At 30.6% G+C, this 19,387-nt stretch overlaps 6 protein-coding genes across 6 annotated transcripts; 3 read left to right on the forward strand and 3 right to left on the reverse strand.

Moving 5' to 3' along the window:
* Nucleotides 1-480: 480 nt before the first annotated feature.
* Nucleotides 481-5,282, reverse strand: Tsp_02472 (transmembrane amino acid transporter protein; the record flags this gene model as incomplete). The annotated part of the gene is made up of 13 exons (XM_003378113.1): nucleotides 5,263-5,282; nucleotides 4,936-4,985; nucleotides 4,603-4,676; nucleotides 2,244-2,374; nucleotides 2,082-2,172; nucleotides 1,905-1,955; nucleotides 1,744-1,872; nucleotides 1,517-1,550; nucleotides 1,272-1,378; nucleotides 973-1,148; nucleotides 893-905; nucleotides 751-844; nucleotides 481-650 (listed from the first exon to the last, which is right to left on the reverse strand). Coding segments are annotated over exons 1-13 (1,140 nt in total), but the record flags the coding sequence as incomplete, so codon positions are not given.
* Nucleotides 5,283-5,616: 334 nt separating this feature from the next.
* Nucleotides 5,617-8,715, forward strand: Tsp_02471 (conserved hypothetical protein). The gene is made up of 5 exons (XM_003378114.1): nucleotides 5,617-5,639; nucleotides 5,751-5,950; nucleotides 7,200-7,348; nucleotides 8,480-8,568; nucleotides 8,664-8,715. The coding sequence occupies exons 1-5, from the start codon at nucleotides 5,617-5,619 to the stop codon at nucleotides 8,713-8,715; spliced, it is 513 nt and encodes a 170-aa protein (XP_003378162.1).
* A 3,056-nt stretch (nucleotides 8,716-11,771) lies between these two features.
* Tsp_02470 (conserved hypothetical protein) lies at nucleotides 11,772-12,202 on the reverse strand. The gene is made up of 2 exons (XM_003378115.1): nucleotides 12,164-12,202; nucleotides 11,772-12,131 (listed from the first exon to the last, which is right to left on the reverse strand). The coding sequence occupies exons 1-2, from the start codon at nucleotides 12,200-12,202 to the stop codon at nucleotides 11,772-11,774; spliced, it is 399 nt and encodes a 132-aa protein (XP_003378163.1).
* A 917-nt stretch (nucleotides 12,203-13,119) lies between these two features.
* Tsp_02469 (conserved hypothetical protein) lies at nucleotides 13,120-13,587 on the reverse strand. Its single transcript, XM_003378116.1, has one exon. It carries the CDS (start codon nucleotides 13,585-13,587, stop codon nucleotides 13,120-13,122), a length of 468 nt encoding a protein of 155 aa, XP_003378164.1.
* A 458-nt stretch (nucleotides 13,588-14,045) lies between these two features.
* Nucleotides 14,046-14,739, forward strand: Tsp_02468 (conserved hypothetical protein). The gene is made up of 3 exons (XM_003378117.1): nucleotides 14,046-14,068; nucleotides 14,280-14,353; nucleotides 14,513-14,739. Exons 1-3 carry the CDS (start codon nucleotides 14,046-14,048, stop codon nucleotides 14,737-14,739), a joined length of 324 nt encoding a protein of 107 aa, XP_003378165.1.
* A 1,063-nt stretch (nucleotides 14,740-15,802) lies between these two features.
* Nucleotides 15,803-16,567, forward strand: Tsp_02467 (conserved hypothetical protein). Its single transcript, XM_003378118.1, has 4 exons — nucleotides 15,803-15,841; nucleotides 15,885-16,040; nucleotides 16,213-16,413; nucleotides 16,445-16,567. Exons 1-4 carry the CDS (start codon nucleotides 15,803-15,805, stop codon nucleotides 16,565-16,567), a joined length of 519 nt encoding a protein of 172 aa, XP_003378166.1.
* The last annotated feature ends 2,820 nt before the right edge of the window (nucleotides 16,568-19,387 follow it).

The raw sequence follows: 19,387 nt of genomic DNA on the forward strand, positions 1-19,387 counted from the left end.
TTTTTATCAACTGCAATTTAATCCAGTCAGTTTAAATTGACTGAATGCCTTTTTTCATATAAACAGCTAAATATGTGTTGGAAAATGGCAGCCTAACTATACATGCTATTCACGATAAACAGACATTAATGATATTTTTTCACATCTGCAATACTGAAAACATTAACAATGAATGATTCCATTTATTTTAAATTAAATAAGGACAATGTTTTCAATGAGTTTCAATATACAATATACACATGTACAGTTATGAGAATTTTGTTTTCAAAATTTCAATATAAAAAGTAAAAATAAAACAAGAAACACGTCAGATAATGTGAATGATTGATATGGCAGCACATAATTAATTATCAAAAGTGAAATTACATATGATCGATCAATTGAATTAAGTGTAATGCATTTCATAATCTAGCTCAAATTTAAGATATTTGCATACAAACCAACAACTGTTGAAACAATTCCAATAAAAATTAAAAAAACGTTTTTCCCATAAAACCACCATTTGTGCAAACTCGACCAACTGAATGCATCATCATAGTAAATGATAATGGCAATTATCGGTGGAAATACATAACCCAAAACTATTCCAGCAGTAACGCCAACAAAAGGAATAATTTTTTCAAGATTTGGAATGGCGATTGCCAGAAAATCTTAAAGTAAAAAAATAATAATTTATGGATATATATGTACATATATTAAAAAATACAATTCTATTTCATTACTCACATGTTATAAGAACTAATGAAATACGCAAAGCAAATTCCATGATGAATAAAATGCGTTCTTGAGAGAAACGAATCTTTCGTTGTATGGCCGGCCAAAGCATTTCAACAACCACGTACAGCTGAATTGGATAACTTATGAATACTGATATCATGAGCAATATTTTAACCAATTCATAAAGCCTAAAAACGTTATATATAATTACAGAATTTCCATTTCTGGAAAAACAAATCAAGCAACCAAAATTACCATGTATCTGGCATGTTTAACGTGATGCTTCCTTTGACTTCGTTGCCAAAAGTGGCATATCCAAAGAAACCTGTGGCTGCATAAACGCAAGTAACAATTGACATGGAAACTGACAAAACGCCGTTCCAGCCAAGCATATCTTTCGGGTTTTTCATTTTATTTTCCAAAGGTAATATCTGAATAAATTATTGCTAAAACAAACAAACAAACAAACAAACAAACCTATGAACTTAATTCAAATGAAAAATATCAAATTAAATTTTTTTAAATAACTCAAAAAATTTTTTGCTTTCACTTACCACCGCTTGCCCTTCAAATGCATATAGCATAGATCCTATAGCTAACATGAGACCTTGCAAATTGGTATAGCCCGGAAGGGAAGCAATACGATTAGGTGGAGACAGGACTTTTTGAAAAATAATAAAAAAAGCAATTAGCATGAAAATGTTGGCAAAAGTGGCCAACAATGACAATGTTCGTAAATGACGAATCAAAGAGATTAGAATTATAAACACCAACATTATGCTTGCGTACACAATCAAACTAAGAGGAACAGTTTGGAAGTTGTGCTCAATTACCTGAAATTAAAAAAATGAAACAAAAAATTAACAATTCATTACAGACATTTAATGAAGTACTTCTTTGAAATGCTCAGCCAAAAATACAATCTGAACACTGCAAACACCAAGCTGGAAAACGCAAATCAAGAAGTTTGTTATATAACTAAAGAAGATGCAATAAACGTTTATTATAAAATGAAAAATATTCAACTAATAAATAGATATACAGTGCCGTTTTGCTGTAGTTTCGCACCGCAATGGGGCCGTAGTCAAAAGCTTTCTTAGCCAGATGTCCATAGTCCAATTCCAAGTGACCAGTTCTGAGTAAATGAATGAAACACTTATGTAATATACAGAAGTAAAATTTTTTACTTGGAACATAATAGCTGGGCACACTGGACTAGCATCAACATACAATACGCACTTGAAAAACCAATTACAAAAATTAGCATTAAGCTCATCTAAACAGTAAATATCGTAAATTTCAATGGTTAATTGATGATATAATATTTGAATTTAAAAAATTCAAACAAACTCTTAGAAACATACCCAAAGACCAGCCATTTTAAATGATACAGGTAAAGCAAAACAACCAGGACCAACCATGCAACGCAAAATGTTCATTAAAGTTCGTGGACTTCTAACAAGTAAATGAAAAAATATAATACAATAGATACAAATAATAATAATTCTTAATATTATATGATGTACGAGACAAGATGAGCTGCATTTCTTTCATTGGCTATTTCTTGGCACAACGGTGCTGCTTGTGAATCTGTTTGGAGAGAATTGTCAGATCCACTCGCTTCAACAAAGTTGTCGGAGTTTTCATTTTCCATAGCCTGAAAAATATATATATAATACAACCTATTTTACAAGATAAACAAGCAAACTTATATATTAAATATGCTTTAATGCAACACTGGAAATTTTTAATGTTTAACAAAATATATATGTAAAAATGCCTAATTTTAATATAACAAAATAAAATTAAGCTCAAAGCTGAAATATAATCATTATTAAAAATTTCCCAATCATTTTTTACATAATCATTCATATTAATAATTTTCTTATTAAAACTCTTGAATTTATCAGTTAGAACAACAAAATATATTCTTCTGTACAACGTGGAGATTTGGAATTTGAGATGTGTGAAGTATTCAAAAAGGTTTAATTACAAAATTCAAAATTAAATCGCTAAATATAGCTTGTGATTCCCCGTTGTAAGTACGAAATTTGTCACTGCATGCCAGCTAAACAAATAAACAGCCAGTAAAATGTCAGTTTATGAATTCGCCATTATGCTGATGATTCAATGTATTTGTTTATTGGTGAATTGAACAGGCAACACAACTTTAACGCAACAGTAATACATATATATATATATATATATATATATATATATGGATTCATACATCCATATACGTGTATATAAATTAAACTTTCTACAAATATTGGGCATTTAAATTCTTAATACTTCATATTTAGTCTGGATTTAATTTTTATTCTGTATTGTACTTTAATAAAAATATCACATTATTTCATAAAAATAACTTTTATTATAAAATGTAATTTTCGATAGATGCTAGCATTTCTTTTACAGATAACTTCAATAAACTTTAGAATATAGCATTGATTGAATTACATTCTAAAGAAAGAGTAATTTAAAACTATTGGAAACATTAATTTAAGATAAGAATGATCTAAACAGTTTCAATTTTCAAAATTATCTTTAATTAAATATAAATCTGAAATAAGCAGCTTTTACAATACATAAAACAATTTCATGCTAACAAGGAAATAATGTTTTAAAATCTACAGTTGCACTGTATATTGCAAATCATGTAAAAATATAAATTACCCTCAGTTAAAAAATTAAAATAATTTGATTAATTTAAACTAAGAAGCTCGAATAATGAATACAATCGTAACACCAAATTTATTTATAATAAGATAAAAATTTTAATTGTTCAATTTTTGAATGTACATTTCAAACCAAGGTCGATGTAAATTAGACAAATTTTTATTTTGAAAATTATAAAATTATCTTTAGAACAAAACAAGAAAAGCATTCATTACTTCTTAAAAAATTTATTGCATTTCCTGAGATTTAAGATTCAGTCAAAAAGATTTAAGTTCAACTTCATTTGTCATTGTATAAAAACCTCAATATCTATTAAAAATGCAAAACATCACCATTATGTTTAAATTTTTAATTATATATAAAAGACTGCTCATCGACGTAACAAAACATTGATTCTGTGCAGCTTGCAATGTGTTCATTTGAAAGCGAAGCATTCACACCACTTTTACATAAAATTCAAAAGTAACGATGAAAAAAAACAACTTCAATTATTATATTAAAGGAAATCAGATGCTAATATCAATACTTCAAAAAACACTATATAATGAAATGACTGTATTTAATAATCTGCTGTGATTATTTGTTTTCACCCATCGACTGAGTAGCCCATATTAAATTGAAATAATCGTTATGAATGAATCATCAAATGAACACAAAAAACATACAATAATGAAACATACAATAAACGTTTTAGTATCAAGATAATATTTTACTTGAAATATCTTTAAACACATACGTACAGAAGTAAAAAGTTCAACAAAATGCACGCTTGAAATCGATCATTTCGAATCGATTCAAATTTTAGATAAAATTAACTAAAGAAGACAAAACTTTTTACTGAAAATAGTGATTCCATGCTACTAAAACTTCAAAGATTGTTAAGCGCAGAGCATGATTAATTGAAAATAAATTCATGATATTGAATTTCAATAAAACTGCTAGCTACATAGGCTATTCGCACAGTCAACTGCGCAGCAAATTTTCGATTTATTCGCACTAGCAATATAAAAAGTAGCAAAACAAAATCACACATGAACTAACAATTAACAAACTAAGCTGACAAAAAGTTACTATGAATAAAAAATTTAAGAAAAAGCATTGAGCATTGCCAAAATCAGAATAATCATTCATAAATTTCAGTGCCGGACGCTAATAAGAGGCAATGATTGCTCACATTCAGAGCTCACAAAGCAAGCTCATGCTCACCGTCAGATGATTTAGTGTTCGTTTTGCATCTCGGTGATAATAAAGATTATTTAAATAAATGCTTTCGAATGCAACTTGAAAATATCACAAAATGTAATGTCATTTAAAATTAAAACAGAATGGATATATTCATTTTAATCAAAAGAAATATATCTCTTCAAAGAACTAAACAACAAATATGTAAATAACAAAAAAGAAGTTCAAGGTTAAATTATTTTGGCTACTGAGAACTATTTGCTTGTGCGTTTTAAAAATACAGCAAAAAAATTAATAAAATTACAAATATGCATCCTAGATGTGCCATAATTTTTATTTTATCAATTTTTGAATTACCTAAAATATCAGATGACAGTGAACCGACAGAAGCTATTCGAGAAGTGTTACTGCAAAATACGGTATATAAAATAGTACTTAACTATACTTACAGCAAGCAGTTTATGTTATGAATGCTGCTGAGTTGCTTTATTAATTATTAAAAGTTTCTCAGTTGTACACGTCTTTATATTGCATGATTTAATAAATATAAAATTTCATTACGGAATTCTTTACTTTTGTTCTACATTACTTTATTTAAAAAGTTTCCCTTTAATTTGTGAAACATTATTCCTACCGTTACTTATTTTTTAATTATATTATTATTAATTTTTTTAAATTTTGTACGGCTCATGTGTCATTACCATTTTTTACGTAACATTTTTTGATATTGATGTTTCAAGTTTACTGTGCTTTAATTGTCTGTTATTGTTTAAATTCTAGATACAAATTTTCATTTTCTACTTTTCTGTTACACTTTAATTATAATAATTTTCAATATTAAACTTTGTTAACGAAAGTAGTTACTTCAATAAATTAAAAATAAGAACTACTAAAAAATAAAGCAGATCTACAGGTTCAATCTACCGTATATGCACTTCTTTGTAATTCAAACGGACCGTTTTCAACGTTCTTTGATGTTTGCAAATAAACTAGAGACAAGAGAACGGATTTGTATTCAAATTTGAGCGCACTTATGAAATGACGACGCCTGTACAGCAACTGTAATCCGCTGCTGGTCGACTTTCTCAGATTATGTTATACCGCTTTTCTTGTATATATATATATATATCAAAAAGAGATCATCATATGATAATGATCTGAATTAGATTCAGAATCTTTGCTGGATTGTACTCAGGTCGCCAATTCAAGGTAATTGGTCATCTTCCGCTTGGCGCGTGGTTAAAGCAAGATGACGAGAGTTCAGCTCTTTGTTTACATGTTCAGCGACTTTTCCATTCACTTGCCGCATTTGCTTTTCATCACACTCGACTGGATGTTGCTGTACTTGAGCCGAAGCGACTAATTGCTTTTAGTAAGTCAATGATATTTTGGTTATGAAAATTTTCATAGTCGCTTCAACTTGCGTGGCAAAAAAGTAATACATCTTAAAGCGTAGTATCGTAGTAGGCACCGTAATTTTTAACTTAAAATAAAGTATTAATCGAGTACTGTAGTTCCGGTATGACAATTCTTGAAATACTTGTTAATTGTTTTGATCTATTTTGAAGAGTTAAAAGATTGTTGTATTTGCATATGCCATTTCTTAATAAAAGTATGTATGTATTGATTACATTAAAACTGTAATTTGGTTAAATGAAATTTCTTTTTTTATAAAGAAAAAATAGCAAGAGTAACGAGTTTATTGGTTAATTGATTTGTCCTTTTTGATTTGGTTAAATGGTGAAAGAAATACAGAATGTGCAATTTTGGAGTTTTATTTTGGGCTTAGAACGACAAGTTGTACACGATTTAGGCGTTTTGAGTATGTTGCCTTTATTACTATCTAAGGCTTAAGTGAAATGTTTTGATAAAGCAAAAGTGTATTTAAATTTGAAAAAAATATATACTTTAGTACTTTGAAGAATTTTGTAGTGGGTTTACTTTTCATGTTCCCCTGAAGTTTCAAAGTGAAATGCATATTCATATGCAGAAAAGTACGAGCGAACTCTGATGTGCATGTTTACATTAATATGTTCACTTTCATAAATATGTTGTTGAACTTGAATCGTTCAACTTATTATTAGCGGTTTTGCTTTACTTTTTAAATCTATCGATAGATAGATAGATGGTAAGTGAGTTGTTGTATTATACAAGATGACTTTTTTTATGATATCGATGTTTTTTGGCTTTTCATGTCAAATTCTGTTGCCATATTAGTTTCATAAAAGTGCAGGTTATATTTCAAAACATTTCTCACGGCAATAGTTTTCTAATGTTTTTTTGTTTTTTTGAATTACAAATAAATTGTAGAATAATAATTGTGACACGTATGATGTTAAAATTAATAATTAAAATATTTTAATTTGTGAATATATATTATGTTTTTCTTTGTTTGATATAATCTACTGTTGTTATTTAATGTTAAGTTCAGTTGAATTAATTTTGGTGTTATGTCAAATAATTTGCATAGAAAATTTAGCTAAATTTGCGCCATTAATTCGTTTAAATAGTGAAGAAAGAGTGCAAATTGGTCGGGCATATTAGCAAGTGATTTTATAAAATCAAATGCACATTTTTATCAGATAATGGTGAGAAAGAGACAAAATCGTTTTTCTTTTTAGATCGATGCTCGAGTAATTACGGTATTTTTGATGCTTTGTGTAATTTCTTTTTATTGCGCTATTCTCGCTGCCCTTTGCTTTCTATTTTTAGCAAGTGGAGGTGCATTGATCCAAATGGATCGTTAAACACCCCAACCACCACGGTCTTGGTTAGCTATAAGATTCTATTCTGCCTTTTTTGCCTTTTCTTTTTCTCTTCTTAGCTTTTACTCTGTCTAGATTTGAAAATTGAAATTTTGCTTATAAACGGAAAAGCTCCACTTTGTCGATCGTTTTATATTATTATTGCAATTTGAACGTCATTTTATTCTTTATAATATTTATTTATTCATTTATATACATATATATACATGTATTTTTTTGCTTCCGTAAGTGAATAAGTTGCTTAATGACAAAAATTTGCTAATCTCTCTCTGAGGAGTGGGACATTATTTCAATTGCACTTTATCGACAACAATGCTACAAGAAAATTGATGCTCTTTGAGATTGATTTGAAATGTTTTTTTAATTTTATGCATTCCAGATAATTACTAATCCACTTTTTGTCAACGTAATCAGAGGAAACAGTATTTTCATCGTAAATTTGTGGCCAAAATACTTTCTAATCTTTGTATAAGTAGAGGCTTCATTGTATGAAAACGAATAACTTTCTTATTGAAAAATAGAAAGAAACTATGATTTTTTGTAATTTTTTCCTTCCATTTTAATTCAAATTTTGTGGTGCCATTTTTTATTTTCCCATTTCTTTCGGTATGTATTTTTTTCCACCTAATCTCGAAAATTAAATTCACATGTTCAACATGATGAAATGAAAAATTCATCATTTATTGGATAATTTATCAGTAGTATACCTTGAATTTGTCGAAACATTCAAAGTTGCTGTCAGAGTGGAATGTATTTCAACATTCATTCACTTATTAACATAAAGTATGCAATGTTTTTAGATGGGAAATTTTGTTGAGAAAATAAAATGTGTAATCAGAGTTTTTTAATATTAATTTTGTATGGAGTGGACTATTGCAAAATGAAGCTTTCTACATGTATTCGTTTATTTTATTTATTGTTTTGTTAGCGTTCCTCTTTACAGGGCATCGATTCTTCTTAAATTTGTACGATAAAAATTAAAAAGAAATATTCCATTTGAATGAGTTATTAAATTATATATATGATTTCAAAAATGTGCAAAATACCTCACTCATATAGTTTAATGTATATTATTTAATGTGATGTATTTTTCATTATATAAATAGTTTTTTTGTTAATATATGTATATATAGTAGAGAAAAATAAATGAATTACTTGAAAAATTTTCATTCAATACAATACTGCTGATGGTGATGATGATTGAGCATTTGGATAAATTGGTAAAGTATTTCAGCACTGAATTTTTCTTGTGATTTGTTTTTACGCTTTGCTAATTGAACACAGTGTAATTAGATTAGAAAATTGCGAAATTGGGTACAGATGCTTTGATGATAATGATGATGATGTTGAACGGCAATTTCAGAAGCGATAAATCGTTGATTTTTTCAAATTTGCACGTTTCTTCACAACAATTAAGCAAGCAATTGCACATCTACAAATAACATATAGTTCAGCATGTAAAATTACTAAAAATGAACAATTATTATTTTTCTTTTTAAAATACTGTTTTTCATTTTTATAATGTATATTATGAATAATAATAATAATAATAAATTGCTCATGGTCTGTTGATCATCATTGATGCGAATAATTGCATAAAAAGAGCAAAATTATAGATTGATATTTGTTATTGGTAGTATTTTGTTTAGTTCGCTTATTATTCTTATTATTTAAAATTTAAAAACTTCTTCAGCTCAATTTTCAAGCATTTTTATGTATATTATGCAGAGTAAATGTTCAGCATTTTATTATGACTGAATTTTCATATCATCTGTTTCCAGACAATCGATAACAACAACATTAATAACCAATATCCATTTGAAACGTTCAGCATTATTTCTTTGTTTTCTTTTTGGAATAGTTTAATAATTTTGTTTAAAATATAATTGCTTTTTATTGACAAGAAAACAACAAAAAACTGTCAATTAGCAAGAATTTTCTTATTTCACAAACGTGGATTGTATTCGTTTTTTTTGAAGGGGTGGAATAGGGCTTGAATATTTTGCAAAGAATGAATGAAACAGAATTTTATCAGTTTATAGTTTTTTATTATTTTCAATGAATACTTTATTATTTGAGCACTGTTGAAAGTGTGAAATACAAAATGTGCAAAATTTTGCAATTCTGTATTTTTAAAATTCAATATTGAACTTATTTAATGATGTTCCATTTGATGCAAACGCCCAGCTACTGTGTTCTCTGTGCAAATGTTTGTCGGATGTATTTGTTTTTTTATCACTTGGATGTTGGAATTTTTTTTCGAAAAAGAAATTAACAACAATTAAATTGGCCTAAAAATAGAAAATGTACTGTTTTATTGAACAATTTGAAAATATATTTGAACGAAAAGTAATGATAATAATAATAGAATAGGTTGAATATTCAAATATTCATTGGACAACTTTTGACATTTTCATAATGCATTTATATCTGCTAGCAAGTTAATGATCTTTGTCATATATTGCAGCGATTTATTTGATTTTACGTGCGCATTATAATTAATTGCCCATTGCGCTCTTTAAATTAAAATCACCGTACAATTTTAGTGTTTGTGTGTGTGTGTGTGTGGCCATGTTTTGTCATGTTATATCAATTCAATGAGAACAAATAACTCTTTTGATATCACGGAACGATTGACTTTGCCAAGTAATTTTCACCTTCAGGTGATGCATGCGCTTTTTTTTTCATATTTAATATTTATTGAAGGAAAAAATTTTTTCCATTTATTAATTCACCAAATAATTATGTATTCGTCGAATAAGGGGAAAAAAAGTTGAAAGCTTGGATTGGACAATGTTTGTTGAATTGTTTGTTCATCGTCATCATCATTTGTGTTGTTTGCATATTTGCTTAGCGCTTATGAATTTGCATTTAATAAGCTGATTTTGCAAACCTTCTCACACGGCAACCAAGCACCGTTTTTCGCACTTGTTATTATTTTTCATTAAAACTTGTGTGTGTATTATTTTTTTGAAAATTTTCTTTTGGTCGATTTTCAATGTTAATTTCTGAATTTTCAAAATGAAAAAAATTTTCTCTCTCACTCTCTCTTAATTCAATCGTCTTATTGTCTTATTTTTTGATAAGCTTAAGGTAAATTTAGTCGGATTTTCGGTAATAATTTTTTCATTTTATTATTTTTCAAAATGTTTCGCATTGGTGAACATTGAAGTCAGTTTTCATATTTCACAGGTGAAATATTAAATGATGGCGATAATTGGAATAACAATAATAAAGTTGAATATGCTCGATAATATTATTATTACTTCAGTGAATTAATTTAATGCAAACAACTTGAACCAGTTTGCTGCAAAATGTTCACTTATACTTTAGCGTTGCTTGAAAATGAAATTCCAGCTATATGAAGTGGACAAGTTTTCTATAATTATACCTAGCGAACAATAATTGTCTTCCATTCACATTTGACTTGTACAATCTCGATATCGACCGTTGAAAGTAGTTGATTTTTAAATTTATATTATATTTTTCTTAGCTGAACTGTATGCATTTGCACTTTCATTATTAGCATTATACCGTGCCTGTATGCTTGTTGTAATGTTAAATGGTAATAATGGTCAAGGTTTATTTTTATTTTTATTCGTTGTTTTGTTGAATTTGGACCATTTTTTATGCTAAATTTATTCAGTCACTTAAAAGTGCAACATCTTGGGAAAGTGATGTCGGACAGACAGAGGGAGATGCTGAGAGAGGGGGAGGGGGGGGGGGAAGAAATATGCCTTGGAGTGTGCTTGATTAGTTTTCCAATTTTGCACAACCAATTTCAATTAAACGGATGGATAGGATATATTGTGATTTTTTTTGTGTATTCGTTTTTTTTGATTAACAATTCAGAGTCGATCAGTTCAATTATTGGAAGACGAATAGAAGAGAGAACACACTGGAAAGAGTGAAGCACAGTGAGGTGTGTGTGTGTGTGTGTGTCTGGGGTGTGGCTGCTGCTACAGCATTTCCGCTTGTGGCAATATCGATGCAGGGATAATTTGCACGGATCGATCCTTGCCAATTCAGGTTTGCAAAATTGAGTAACAAAATTATTGCCCGACTTACTTCACAACAGAAAACTGTTCCGTTCACATCGGAATCAACTTTTCATAAGTTCAATTTAGCAAAAGAAAAATATTAAAATTATTATTATTTTTTTCGTTGATGAATAATAATAATAATAATTTGTAAAGAAAAAGCTATTTTCCACGTGTGCGTTAGCCTCTTTATCTGTCTGTGCGTGAATTTCATTTGGCCAGTTTTCATCTCGTCAATTATGATTCATTGCATTTGTTCATAAATTTGTCAGTATAATTCTCCGATGAATGCCAAGCATTGACATTTTTGCCATGGCCGAACTGTCTGAAGTGGAAATTGCGTTTCTATTTTGCAAAATCGTTCAGACAAATCTCTTCTCTCTTCCAATCAGACACGCGTTCGACTTGCTTCCCATTGTTCAACCACAGACATGCATGCACGCATCAGCACCACCAACAAGCAGCACTGTTCCTGGTAGCATTCCCTTCTGGCACTTTTGTTTGTTTGTTTGTTTGTTTGTTGGCTTTTTGAATTTTTACTACTGTTGTTCTTTGTTTGTTTGTTTGTTTGTTTATTTGGAAAAATTTCCACTTTATCATTTGCGATGACAATTGAAAATTTGTATCGATTTATTATTGCGTTCGGTTGGGTCGTCGGTGGTGATGGGATGCGGCGTGGTTGTTGTCGAAGTTGCTGCTGCTGCGATTGATTTTTACATAGATAGAGATGCTCGTTTGGCGTTTTCAACTGAAATTTTTCTTTCCCAACGACGAAAAAACAGTCATCCAAAAGTTAATATTATCATCATTCTTATTCATTTTTATTCAATCTAGTTTTTTAAGTTAAAGCGGATATTTCATCATCATCACCATCTTCTTCTTCTACTACTTCTTTGTTTATATATATATATTTTTTTTCATTCAACTGCAAAAGCAAATGTCATCGGTATGCTGTTTGTCGTACGGTTTCCACCAATGGCTGTTCAAGTTTTCACAACTTTAGTTTTACACATCAGAGCACATTTCATCGCTGTTTGTTCATTCAGCAATAACACCATTATTATTAATTAAATTAATTTTTTTTCTTTTTTTTTCAAAAAAAAGATAAAAATATGTAAAACTGAGATTTCAAAAAACAGATTAAATGTTCGAAGATGATGTTGATCATGGTAGGAGATGCAGAGTTTTTGTTTATTTGTTTGTTTGTTGGTTGGTTGGTTGGTTCTCATTTGTTATTTTGTGGGATTGTTCGGCTTGCCACGCCACGCCTATGAGGTCGTCTCGTTGCGTTGCTTTGCGTGTGAGCTTTGGTTACTTGGCGGCTTGCGTTATTAGCAAGCAAATGACGAACGCGCGTTTTCGAATTAGCCTCTGGGGATGGATGAATACACGTTGATGTTGGTGTTTTGTTGACGTTGGAATAACAATAATAATGATAATAATAATAATTTATTTCCCTTTACCACACCCTTCTTTCATCTGAATTGATAAGAAAAAAGAAATTCCGATTTTAAATGCAAAATGATGATGATGATGATGATGATGATGACTTGTCGATTTTTTATCGTCAAATGGGATGAAGCGATTATTAATTGTTGTTTTGCTTGTGGGTGTTTGAAAGAGCATGTCGACAAACAGCCAACCATTCAGTTATTTTAACCAGTTAAGCTAAGCTAAAGCCAAGTAGTAGCTACTTAGCTGGCTAGTTTAAAGTTGAAATGAATATTTCAGATTATTCAACTGGTAGTTGCTAGTTGGTTGGAAACTAGTGTTCGTATATTTAAAGGGGTGTGTTTGCGTGTATTTATATATAAATATATATATATATGTGTGTGTGTGTGTGTGTATATATGTGGTTGTTTTGCTTCGTGCCAAGTGATCGTCGTCAGTTGATGATGATGATGATGATAGAAGCATGTTTTAAAGCTTTTGCACAACACCAAGCGTTGAAAAGCCGATTGCGTTGTGTCGGCTCGTGGCCGGCCACTTGCAATCAAGTCAGCTGTTTTCTTCACAGAGTCGTCAGTTCGAGCCAATTGAACGACGTTCTTGTGCATGCATGCAATATGCAATATTGAAATAATAATGCTGATGTTGGTTGAAAGAGGCTGGTGAAAGTTGAACATTTTGCGGCAAGCATTTCTTGCTGTCGTGAATAATCGAGATATCTCCACATTGAGTATAGAGATATCATTCATCATCATATCTTCCACTCTCACTTTATCGGTGAATAATAAATGAGTAAGCGTGTCTTATCGCTTGGCTGTGTCACAATTTAATCCGACTTTCCCGCTCAAGCATTATTTTCAAAAAATAAATGAATTTTATTTTTAAAATGTTTTTCTTTTTTCTACCGGATACTAGAAGTGTTCGTTTTATTTTTTGGTTTTCCTGCTTTTCAAAAAAGTAGCAAAAATTATCGAATAATAATTTCAAAAATTACTTTTCCCTATTATCTTGTCGTTGACAATTATCCGGGTTCGGTTTTTATCACTACTGATGATGGTGATGATATTGACCACAGCACGCGATGGTCATCTTGCAATATATGATGTGGTATGTTGTGTGAAAAATATTTGCCAAGTAATAATAACAAACAAGCAGACAATCACAATGACGACCAGTTTTCATGAAGATGCTGCTTGACAAGTTTGGGTTTTCAATGGGAGCACAACAAGCCGTCCGGTAGGGTTGGTTGAGCTTCAAGTTTTAATATAGCAACGTTCAATAATTGTTCGCATTCTGTGTCACGTTGAACGAAAAAAAAGTAAATAAATAAATAAATAAATAATAAAATTTCATGCTCTCTTTCTCTCCCTTTCTCATGCTTTCTCTTTCTTCATGTGACAAGAAGAAACAACTGCTTCTTGGTTGAGATTGGTTTTCAAATTTTTAGAAAGTTCAATTCGAAAAGTGTATACTGTAATGCCAGTGTAATTAATTGCCGAAAAGATCAACCGGATACGTCAGGTATGTACTGGGTAAATGTTGCGAATATGATTAGCACGCAGTTGGGGTGTGGCTATTTTGTATGTATATATGTATGTATGTATGTGTTTATTGATGCTTTATTTTAATTTTTAACTTCAATTGCCGCTGAATTGTTGTTATTGAAGGAATATTATTAAGCGCGCGCTTATTTTTCGAGAGTTTCGGTTTTGTTCGAAAGCTCGAAACAAGCAGACCTTGACGAGCAAAATCGATTGTTCTCAAGACTGAGAAATTTCCAAGTCGTACCAGATGTTGTGCTTGTGCTTGACGAAATGCCAGCCTGTGAAAGAGGAGAGGGCGGCTGGGAGGGGGTGTTTCGTGGGGAGGGGGTTGGACGCTTTAGACGGAGAAAATCGATCGATTAAAAATTCTTCAAAACTATTCAAATTCACTGGCGGCAATACATTTCCCAACTTTTACATTTCTCTCTTTATTATGATTATTAATTTTTTTTCAAAACAAATTTTTCCCTCTCTATTCTCATCAATTTGAACAACAACATTCACACGCGTGTATGTCTATGATTGGCTTTTATATCAAAGGAAATTTTTTTCGTACATCTGCTTTCTGCTTCATTTTTTAAAAAATATTCTTCTGTTTCTCTTGATCTTCTTTTCATTCGACGATGATGCTGATGTTCTGTTCAACTTTGCACAATATGCTAATTATAATATGGTAGAGATTCGATTTCAAATTTGGAAAAATTGTACATGTTAAAAGAGGATATATGTATGTTTTTGAAAATAACAACGAAGAAAAAATAGAATATTATAAAATTGTCTTTCTTTGAATTTTTAATAGATTTTAAATTGGCGGCTGTGCGGCCGAGAGGGCAGTGGAGAAGAAGGGTGGAGGGGGGAGGGTTCGAGAGGGAGCAGCTATTTTAGCATGCGCTAATAGTCGGTTAGTTAGTCGGTTGTTGTTGTCTGGACGGAAACGTGTGACCGCTGTTGGAGTCCAATCAACGAAATTCTCCCTTCTCCTAGTGTATCGGATGTATAAATTGATAATAATTTTCCTACTGCCGAGAGGTGGTCGAGCGGTTAAAGCGATCAGAACGATCGATTGGATTTTTGAATTCAATTTCAATCACAATTTATTCATCGATGCAGGCTGTATATGCTGTGCTCTGCTCTGCTGATCGGTTGATTTTTTTGCACATTTCGTAAATTTCCATACCACTTTGGAAGTAATCAAAAAAGAAGTGTTTTTTCTTTTTCTTTTTTTTTGGTATTACACGTTCATCTATAAGTATACGTATGTGTATATATATATCTATTTTATGATGTATAGTAATGATTTTTTTGTTACGTAATAAATTGGGCTCTTTTGTCGTGGACTAGCTGGATGTTTGCGTCATTTTTTTTTCATGCACTATTAATGCATTCATCCATTGAATGTACCGTTAGTGAGTTAGGTTTTTAAGCAATGTTCAGTCGAATGCTTGCCTGCTTAATTGCGCTTGACGTATTTGCATGGCTTTAATTAGGTAAAGTTTAATTAATAGTAGTTTTGCGTTGGAGATGATGTTTTTCACCTGTGTTATTCAAGCTATTATTGTCGAACAACAGCAGCAGCAGCGGTTTTTTATTTCATTGCACAAGCTCGTCCATATCGGCTCGACTATGCATCGTGTGAGAAAATGAATGCCCATTTCATATCAAATGTTAAACTCGGAAACTTTTTCCTTTAATGCTTATTTATCAGGTGTTTTTTTTAATTTAAACATTGTTAATATCAATTTTTTTCTACTTTATTGTTTTGCTCATTGACAACTTGATCGATCCTCTTTATTCTTCTTAATTGAACATGTACACGGTGGAATTTTAAACTAGCAGCTTTCTGTTACAACGTCCGTATTGAAGAAGAGGAAGAAGAATCCACGTCTATATGTTTGTATAGATAGATGTATTTTTTTTTTCTGGGTATCTTATTCGCGACTACGCGTCTCCGATTCTGCGAACCTGGCACCGAATTGTCCAACGTGTAATCTTATAATTGAGCAAGCAGTGTTTGCATTAAAAATTTTATGCTTATCGGTTATTATTCTTTTCTTAATGCTTGTTGCAGCCAGTGGAACTTTCTATGAAGAATAGTGGAATTGGTGGAGGCGACGTTATTTTGCAGACCACTTCGTTGTTGTTGTTATTGTTGACGATGTTGTTGTCTCAGTCGAATAGCGGCTGGCGATGATGATTACGATGACAGAGCCGTCGAATAGTATCAACATTTCCGCTCCTGGGAAGATCATCTTGTTCGGCGAACATGCGGTCATCTACGGTAGGGTGAGTATGATTGGATATTTTGATAATTAATTAATTTATTTATTTATATTTCAAAAAAAATTATTGAAAAGACAACTATAATTCACTCACTCACACACACACACGCGCATGTTTCTTCATATTTCATTTTTGAATAATTATTTGATAACAAAATTGCTTTTGGCAAGAACAGACGCTTTTCATCTTCATTTATTCATTCATGAATAAATAAATAAATAAATAATGTTGCCGTTCTTGTTGAGAGCTGAGAGGGGCGTGTCTTTATTGTGCGGTCGTGTGCCCCTCTACGCTAGCTGGAATGGAACGTGTCTGTTCGAATTTCGTTTCTGAAAATCATTACCACTGCCCCACCCGTCTCGTTATATTGTTAACAAGAAGCATCAATACAAGCTGATGATCACAATCCGATGCTGCTGATTTTCAAAAACAAAAAACCAACAGAGGGTTGCGTTGGGCAATTTGTGCTGTATTATTGATTCAACAAACTCTACCAAAAATTTTAATGAATTATTTTAGAAAAAAAATCATAATCTTCCCATTCAGTATTGGATGTAAACAATTTATTTTTGTATTTTTAAAAATTGTTCAAAATTATACTTAATAGGATGATAATATTATACCGAATCTTTCATGGAGTGATCTTCTTTATTTCTCTTTTCTTTTAATATTTCAATTACTTATCCAGTTAATTATAAATTGAACAATTTGACAATTGTTTGTTCAAAAAAATGAAAAATATTCATATTTATTCTTTTTTGTTTCATATGATCAAATTTAGAATTCAATTTAAATAAATAAATAAATAAGTATATATATATCAGTTATTCGTATGAGATTGTTATTTCAATGTGGTGGATTTGGACAAATTTTCCCATCATGTAGTATAGTGAAAAGTGACGATTAGAAGAAAAGTCACGACACAACAGACACGCACAAAAGTCCAATTGTAGAATAAGTCAGTTTTTAATTAAACTTTTCCACATCAACGTATGTATGGTATGTACATATACGCGAGTGAATATATATATATATATATATGTATGTAAGTTGTTGTGAAGGTCATGTTTCAAAATTTGAATTCTGAGCAGTGATGGAGGAGAATCAATTTTTTTTTGTCTGTGATGCCAATGACAACGCAACTTGCACAATCCATTTATTCGTTCATTTTTGTGCATCTAATGAAGAAAAGCTTGGTTGGACAAGGAATAAAAATGATTGAATAGCAATTTTTTATTTGTTTTAATGTTTTTTGGATATATTGGTTTGGTGACAGATGTCATTGTGGGGAAGGTGTGGCAAGTGGAAAAGATGTGAAATTGATTGCCAGACGCTTGTACCCGGAAATGGGATAAAATTACAATCAATTGACACTTTTCCATTCGTCCCTGAAGAAGTAATTTTCATTTGCAACACGAGCACACTGAAATTGTCACTGAAGCATTTCCTCTCTTCAGCATTTCTTTCATCAACGATAATCACATACTTTATTTATTTTGGTTGCCGTTTGTTGTCGTATAGCTTGTATTTAATACTGTAACAATAAAAAAAGATTGCACATCAAATAAGCATAGAAATATAGTGAAATAATTATTTCATGTTTTTTTTTGTTTAATTTTAAAATTTAATCTTTTGCGTGTAATATGCGGAGGTTGAAATTTGACAATTTGTTGTCATCACAAATTGCTTTTTCATCACCGCTTCCATGATCAACAACAAAAGCTTCGCTGGTTTTGGAATTTGTGGTTCGATTTTTCATAACTTTTCATTTTCTCATTCACTCAACAATTCAATATTGACAATATATGGAAAATTATATTTTCGTGGAAAAAAAATATTAAACTCCAAAAATAGACCAATTTCACTGAAAATGTCCATCTCTACTCGAAAGTGGTCGTAATTGAAAGAAATTAAAAATTGTATGCTGCTTTCATGAAGATTATTTTTTTTTGTTCGATTGAATCTAAACTTTGTAACAGTTGTGCAAACGAATGCAATTATCTGATTATTTGAATGACTTGTTGTAAGCTGTGTTAACAAAAAAAATATACATATATATATATATATATCTATTTATTTATATCTTTTCATAATTGTTGAAAAAATCACCTTTCATGCAAAAAGTGATCGTTGAATTTTATTTATTTACTTGTTTGTTTGCTTATTTGTTTGACTTTTGACGTGCAATTTGGAAAATTGAATGCCCAAAGAGATCGCGTGTTGGAGGGGAATTCGTGGTTCAATGATTTCTCTAATTGAGTTTTGGAAATGGACGTGCTAAATCATGTTAACAAATGCTTTTCAATTTGACAATGTCGACAATTTATTGAAGCTTGTCATGACATTTGCTTGCTTGCTTTGAGCAATATTCAATGACGCTAAACGACCAATGACGATCATTTTTCATTGCAACTTTCAACTCTGATCTTATACTGCATGAGGGTGTGTGTGTGTGTGTGATTTTCAAAAAAAAAGGGGAATATACAATTCTGAACAAAAATTATCATTTAAAATAGAAAGCAAATGTAATTTAATGTTTTAATAAGAATAATAATGTTGTTCAAACAAACATTACACTGCTGTTGTGATTTATTCGAAAAGTGAAACCGCAATTTCGGTTTCAGAACGTTATTTTTTGCTGCATTTTTCGTGCTGAATTCTTTTCTTGCTTTTTTTAAAAAATTTATTGCACTATTTGATAAACTTGTCAGATGATGTGTCAAAATTGATC

This window comes from Trichinella spiralis, assembly GCF_000181795.1.
Source record: "Trichinella spiralis strain ISS 195 chromosome Unknown Scfld4, whole genome shotgun sequence".
NCBI classification, from domain to species: Eukaryota; Metazoa; Nematoda; class Enoplea; order Trichinellida; family Trichinellidae; genus Trichinella; species Trichinella spiralis.